General features: G+C 30.4%; 1 protein-coding gene across 1 annotated transcript in view; it reads left to right on the top strand.

Moving 5' to 3' along the window:
* Positions 1–7772, top strand: part of LOC106476123 (ubiquitin carboxyl-terminal hydrolase 22-B-like) — a gene marked incomplete at its 3' end in the record, with an annotated part of 19871 nt that overhangs the window by 5348 nt on the left and 6751 nt on the right. Inside the window, exon 3 of the mRNA XM_013936793.2 lies at positions 5705–5806. Within this exon, the coding sequence (XP_013792247.2) occupies positions 5705–5806 (102 nt within the window). The remainder of the gene's footprint in view (positions 1–5704; positions 5807–7772) is intronic.

Genomic DNA, 7772 nt, shown 5'->3' with positions numbered 1-7772 from the left:
CAGACGTAAAGCAGCTAAGTTGAATGGTGAGTTTTCAGACGTAAAGCAGCTAAGTTGAATGGTGAGTTTTCAGACGTAAAGCAGCTAAGTTGAATGGTGAGTTTTCAGATGTAAAGTAGCTAAGTTGAATGGTGAGTTTTCAGATGTAAAGTAGCTAAGTTGAATGGTGAGTTTTCAGACGTAAAGCAGCTAAGTTGAATGGTGAGTTTTCAGACGTAAAGCAGCTAAGTTGAATGGTGAGTTTCAGACGTAAAGTAGCTAAGTTGAATGGTGAGTTTTCAGACGTAAAGTTAGCTAAGTTGAATGGTGAGTTTTCAGACGTAAAGCAGCTAAGTTGAATGGTGAGTTTTCAGTTGCGTAATATCAGTATGGTTGGTATTTAGTGTGTTACGAAGTGAACAAATTGGTGAAAATGAATCTTACTTTATTTTCTGTATTTGCAATTAAAAGGACTAATGTAAAAAAAAATTACTGTCCTTCAAGACTTCAGGATGAAATTGTCAATATGTCTTACATCAGACGGAAGTAAACATAATACTTAAAAAACAAGTTATGCTGTTAAAAAAAGTAGTCTAAATACAACATTGTTACAAGTGCAGATGTATTTATTTACCCCGACAATAAAATTAGAATTAACCAGGAATGGTTTGAGTTTACATCAAAGATTTTGAACAAGAAGTCTCCTGGGAAGTGATTTGTGACAAATGGTAAGATCTGAAATCATAAAATAAGTTTAATACATGACAGGAAATGCTTTTTCTGTGACATATTAAACTTAGCTGAAATGCTGTTTTAACAGTTTTCTTTTATGAAATCTGCAATTGACTAATTAAGAAATATGTATATCAAAATGCATCTTAATTTTAATGACAAATATTAGGCCTTATGATAATTCAGTTACTGTGTAGTAATTTTCTGCCCTCAAATATTCACGATTAGGTACAGATATTGTAACTTACGTTTGCTGATGTTCATATAGATGTTCATGCTACTACTATGAAACTAAAATGAATATAGATGTTCATGCTACTACTATGAAACTAAAATGATATAGATGTTCATGCTACTACCATGAAACTAAAATGGAATATAGATGTTCATGCTACTACCATGAAACTAAAATGGATACAGATGTTCATGCTACTACCATGAAACTAAAATGGATACAGATGTTCATGCTACTACCATGAAACTAAAATGGATACAGATGTTCATGCTACTACCATGAAACTAAAATGGATACAGATGTTCATGCTACTACCATGAAACTAAAATGGATACAGACGTTCATGCTACTACTATGAAACTGAGAGGAAAAACACACAAGTAATTGACACTAAGTTTAGAAAGTATACCTTATTTACAAGTTTGTCTGAACTCAAGGTTTTTAGTTCTAAAAGAATCAACATCTGAGGAAAACATGAGGCATGTTGATCCATGTAGACTGTCTCATCCTCTTAAAAATACATCCTAGGCCTATTTATTTAAATGGAACACAATACTCTAAACACAGCTCAACCAGTGACTTATACGAGGAATTATAACTTATTTAGACTTGTTCATTATTTCTGTAAGTTCAATCCACAATTCTATTTGCTCTGGAATTAGCAACAGCATAGCCATCTGCCAGTTATTTTCCCAACCCCTCAAATGATCTAAATCCATTTGCAAAGCAGTAGCATCTTCAGAGCCAGCAAACCCCAATACCTTAATATCATAAGTAAATTTAAGCAATATTTATTGACCATTCCTTTATTTGTATATTAATTGTTGGATAATATTGAGTATGTTTGCACGATGTAGAAACAAGGTTAACATAGTTCACAGCATTTAAAGTTGGTTATGTAGACATGTTAAATTGAGTTGTATATTTTTATTTAATTGGAATAACTACTGTAGTTTGAAAAAGTTAACAGAATGTGTGTAAATCTTATTTATTTATATATATATATATATAAAAGTCACTCATTGTTCATAATGCTTCCTTTGTTGGTAACGTTCCATTCTGTTTGTAATGCTCTCTTTGTTGTTAGTGTTCATATTGGCTCAGCAGTTACTCTCAAGCAGAAGTCTCGCTTTCAAATCCCAGTCAAGCGGGGATTTTTTAAAACTTTTTAATTATAAACTCATGTTTAGAGCAACATCATACAATATCAGGAAAAATCAGAATAACACGATAGTTAACATTAGGGATTTGAATTATTTGTTGACAATTGATTGTAAAAACAGGGTGTCACGGTGGTTATAATGCTCGATTATCGTGTGGAAGCCTCAGGTTCAAATCATAGTCGTGTCAAGAATTTATTTTAATTTTTTAAAATATTATAAATATATTTACAGCAAGCTCTTGGAATATTCATAAAAATGTTTATACCATTATAGATTAAATCAGGGATCATATCATTACATATAAACACCAGTGCCTGTCTTTGTCAAACACATCTTATATATCTTTTCAACCCAATAGATGGCACTACAATACATTATTATTAATGTTTTTCAACTTAGGTAAGAGATTTTCAAAAATTTAGTTAACAATTTTATAAGCATTTTTTATGAAAAGCTATACCTTTGTGCATTTTCCCGTCACCCTCAAATTCCTTGCCTTTGCCGTCAAAATTAATAAATCGCAAGTTTAAACATTTGACCATGAAGGAATATTTCTTCAAGAACCAATGTTCAATCTAGAAGGTATTATCGAGAAGAACAATTGAAAATAACATAAAAATATACGCAAGTCAATATTGTAATCAAGGACCACTTACAGGAGATAACCAAACGTTCACAGATGTTGCCATGTTGATACTAGAAAAACAACATTCTTCATACATCTGTAGTTACCATAATATAATTATTATATAGGAAACATAAAACATTCATTTAGATTTAATGTTCAGATAAAAAATTACTAACATTTACCATCATGCGACAGGCATTCCGCTAGTTTAGGCGAAATAAATCAGTCTAATTGTTATCTTATAATATTTATATTACTGCAGTACTAATATATATCAGTATTATAGTAGCCATGAAAAGTCGACTAGTTGAAAAATCCAATGTATTTGTAATGTTCTTTTGTAATTATATCTTGTCAAAAGCAGTAGCATTTCAATATCAGTTAAAAGTTTGTCAGTAAAGTTGTACATTTTTTAATACAAATGCCCCTTCTTATTAAATTTGCTGGGCATCTCAGTGGTGTAGAATGCATTTATCTTTTAAAATATATATTCTGTGCCATGTGTAATAAATTATCACTCTTTATATATACATGTTTTTTGTTTTATTTTTCATGCTGAAGGATAGATTTTTAGCAAAATATGTTGTTATATATATATATATGCCGAATAACTCCTGTAAGTGGACTCGGTCAATCTGACTGATTTTTCTAACAATGAAGTTATTCATATTATTATTCTAAAAGTAAATAAATCTTCACAAAATTTGATAAGCTCTTAGTAAACAGTACAAATCTGTTAGACCCGGCATGGCCAGGTGGTTAGGGTGCTTGACTCGCATTCTGCGGGTCGCGGGTTTGAATCCCCATCACACCAAACATGCTTGCCCTTTCAGCCATGGGGGCATTATAATGTGATGGTCAATTCCACTATTCTTTGGTAAAAGAGTAGCCCAAGAGTTGGTGGTGGGTGATGATGACTAGCTGCCTTCCCTCTAGTCTTACTCTGCTAAATTAGGGATGGCTATCGCAGATAGCCCCTGTGTAGCTTTGCATGAAATTCAAAAACAAACAGATCTGTTGGATGCAAATAAAATTAGATCATTAATAAAGTATTTTCATTGAATATATGTCTATGAACTTTCAAAGCCCTTACCGAGTCAGTGTTTTTTTAAAAGTCAATTTTCATACTACAGTTTTTATATTGTATTGGTATATCCTGTAAAATCCTTTAAATAACTATCAAAAGTTTTTGGTATAACTCTGTATTTGATCTTTTATTTTCTCTACCCTAACACTAACTATAGGGAAGTCATCAGTTTACAGTGAAATGGAAAGTTGAAAAATGTGAAATAAAAATGATAACACCATTTTTTTGTCTCGAGTGACTGCAGAATTTACCATACAATTCCAAATTATTTATCTTAACAGCTTCAACTTCTAATCTTTACACATCTTCTTTATTTAATTCTATGGTTTTACTGCTATGTTCTGGACCTACTACTGTGTGTGAAAATCGGTAATGCACAGTGGAAGCAAGTTAGCTGTTTACCATAGAGCTATTGTAAATAACAGAAACAAGTTAGGCATACGATGAGCTTGTGAAATTTTATACATTTTATTTTACTGAATAACTAATTTGAGAAGTTTATAATTGTTATATATTAGTTATTTATGCTAAGAATATATAACAATAAATAAAAAATATAGACAACAAGGATTTGTAGTACCCACTGACACTCAAGGCCAGTTTTGCACTTGAATAATGTTTTTCAGTCGGCTTTCTTGAGTCTTACAAACTTGGATGTCCAAAAAAAGAACTAATATGGATTCCTATGCATGTTAGAACATAAAAAGTACATCAGTTTGTGAATAGAGTATCACAATACTAATGTATTTGGTTTTTGAGTAATCTATAAGTAGTTTTAGAAAAGTCTGTTAGATATTAGGTGCAGGAATATGGTGTTTGCACCCAAAGAAATTGTGACGGATTATTATTCTGTAGGTGGCTAAATTATATAGCTGTAGTGACTTGTACACGGGAGAATCTGCTTTCTGTTGGCTATCCATCAGCCAGAGAGAGGGGCTTCTCTGGTGGGTTTGACAAATTAAATAGCTGTAGTGACTTGTACACGGGAGAATCTGCTTTCTGTTGGCTATCCATCAGCCAGAGAGAGGGGCTTCTCTGGTGGGTTTGACAAATTTATTGGTATTTCAGGAAACCAAAAAGGTATGGAGGCTGAAATTTTAGATTTTTGCTTCTAATTAGACATAATTAGTATTTCTAACTTACTGAAACTCTGGAGGTTACAAATTTCCGAAAACGACAAAAGAACGTGGCAAAAGAACGAAGAGTGAGAATTTTGGAAACATTTTCTTATAAAGTTAAGAATTTAAAACAGAGATAATATAAATATTTGAATTATAAAATGTATTTTCATGTTGTAAATAATATGCTTGTGAAACCATGAACTGTTGATAACATATTGTTGTAAGTAACATTCTTGTGGAATGATTTACTGTTGATAATATATTGTTGTAAGTAACATTCTTGTGAAACCATGAACTGTTGATAATATATTGTTGTAAGTAACATTCTTGTGAAACCATGAACTGTTGATAACGTATTTTTGTAAGTAACATTCTTGTGAAACCATGAACTATTGATAACATATTGTTGTAAGTAACATTCTAGTGAAACCATGAACTGTTGATAATATATTGTTGTAAGTAACATTCTTGTGAAACCATGAACTGTTGATAACGTATTTTTGTAAGTAACATTCTTGTGAAACCATGAACTATTGATAACATATTGTTGTAAGTAACATTCTAGTGAAACCATGAACTGTTGATAATATATTGTTGTAAGTAACATTCTTGTGAAACCATGAACTGTTGATGATATATTGTTGTAAGTAACATTCTTGTGAAATAATGAACATCTGATAATATATTGTTGTAAGTAACATTCTTGTAAAACCATGAACTGTTGATAATATATTGTTGTATGAATCCCTGTCTTTTCAGGTATTAAAGAGCAGTATTATGAATGGGAACCAAGTAGTTTTGAACTAGATCTACTTAGAAGAAACCCTCGTCGGAAGAGGATAACAGATAATTGTTTTATAGGTATAAAAATAGTAGTATTTTATTCTAGTGAGTGAACATAATAGACATTTTACCCTATTTTTCTGATAGCATCATGTGACATTTTACGATTTGTTTGAAAAAAGTTAATTTTGCATTATTAAAGTACAAAGGAAATGTAGACAGATGTTTTGATCAATTATGATTTTAATGGAACTTTAAAAATAGTAGATTTTTATTTTGTGATTTACTTGGAAAGAATTGTCTGAATGGGTGTAATTAATTTTTATTGTCGTGTTCATAAGCTCACTGATCATGCAGACATTAGAGTACATTGAATACTGCCTTGCCAGTATTTTTCACTTGTGAGAAATAACTTTTGGAGAAGTATAAAATGAAAAGGTATGTTCCACAGACAGACATTACGAAGCTAAGAGTACATCTAGCCTAAGGTTACAAAGTGGTAGCTTGGTAAATGTAATTAACTCGCTGGATTTACCCTATCTGGATTACAAACCACCTTTGTTGTGTGGAGTGAACACATGAAGTAAAATGAATAATTCTAACTTTTTTTTTCAACAGTTTTTAATTCAAGAATATTTGATAATTGATGTTTTGTCATTTTGTATCTTTTATTTAGTGTAATTTGCATAGAAAAATGTTCAAACATTCATTTGAGCACCACTCCGAGAAGTCTTGCTGATGGAACTTTTTTAGAAGTTTTTCTGCCAATCCTAAAGAATAGGTTTATATTTGATAAGAAACTATTAATCCTTGAGAATACAATTATTCATGGTTTGTTCCTTACTTAGGTTTCTTACTACAGGTTTTTGTTATCATCCTTTTACAATGTTTCAGAAATGATCTGAACAACTAATAACGAAGCTTAGCTTTGAAAACAGCTAAGAGCACAGAGTTTAAATACTATTGATTAGAGCCAGTTATAAACTATAACATCCTTTTTTGTTTGTTTGTTTAAGAAGTGTTGAAGTTCACAATTTGATTTTATCGTAAGAGTATTTATTTATACCAGAGGAAATAAATCTGGGAATAGGTGTGAAACAAGTTTTTTGCTTTTGTCATTATATGATTTTTAAATATTTGTGAATGGTAAATCTGAGAATATGAATGCAGGAATCTAACTGGAAATTTAGAAGACTTGGGAACAAACCGCAGATCTTAAATTTTTGTAGTTTCTTTAGGTATTCTTTTTTGTACTGAAAATGTATTAGTGTTAAATTGTATCTGTTTTAAAGCTATGGAAATTTTCTTCTGTGACAAGCCATCAGGTAAACTTAGTTAGGTTCCGAGAGTGTGGTAGGCAATGGAAAAATATTCTGATGACTCAAATTCATATTTATTGAATATCATTATTACATTTACTGCATTTACATAACACACACAAATGAAAAAAACTTATGGTTTATTGAAAAGAAATAATATTTATTAGATATAAATTGATCTCAACCAAGTTTTATTACCCGAGGCCATTTTGAAAGGTAAGGTCCTAGGTCACCAATAAACTTTTGTCAGTTTTTGAGGTGTTTCTACAACCTATAACTGGAAGCAGCAGTTACCGCAATCAACAAAAAAAAATATATATATATATAAATCGAAATATACTAATGAATATAAATAAAGTTGAAACTGACTGGATATATAAAATGTAACTTTCTGATTAAAAGAATAAAATTTTAATTTGAAGTATTGAATTTCTTTTTCAAAACAATGTCTCGCATTAAAATTTTGGAAATTTCACAACATCAAAAATGATATCTAAAACTAGATACTATATTGTAAGTTATTCTAAGTTACAGTTTGGAAAGGCTTAAAAGATGAGTATTATTAGAATAAAGAAGTTTTCTTTACTTTGGTTATTTAAGAATATATATATATATAACTCTTGTGAGTGCCAGTCTATGTAATAACTTTTATAAAATAATTATTTAACAGTGTTAATAAATTTAATTAAAAGCATAATTTTACTGTTAATGATAAATTAGTAATG

The sequence above is a fragment of the Limulus polyphemus genome, unplaced genomic scaffold, assembly GCF_000517525.1.
Source record: "Limulus polyphemus unplaced genomic scaffold, Limulus_polyphemus-2.1.2 Scaffold9858, whole genome shotgun sequence".
In the NCBI taxonomy this organism is placed as follows: Eukaryota; Metazoa; Arthropoda; class Merostomata; order Xiphosura; family Limulidae; genus Limulus; species Limulus polyphemus.
Note: the sequence above shows the minus strand (reverse complement) of the source record. Positions and strands in the feature narration are given on the sequence as shown.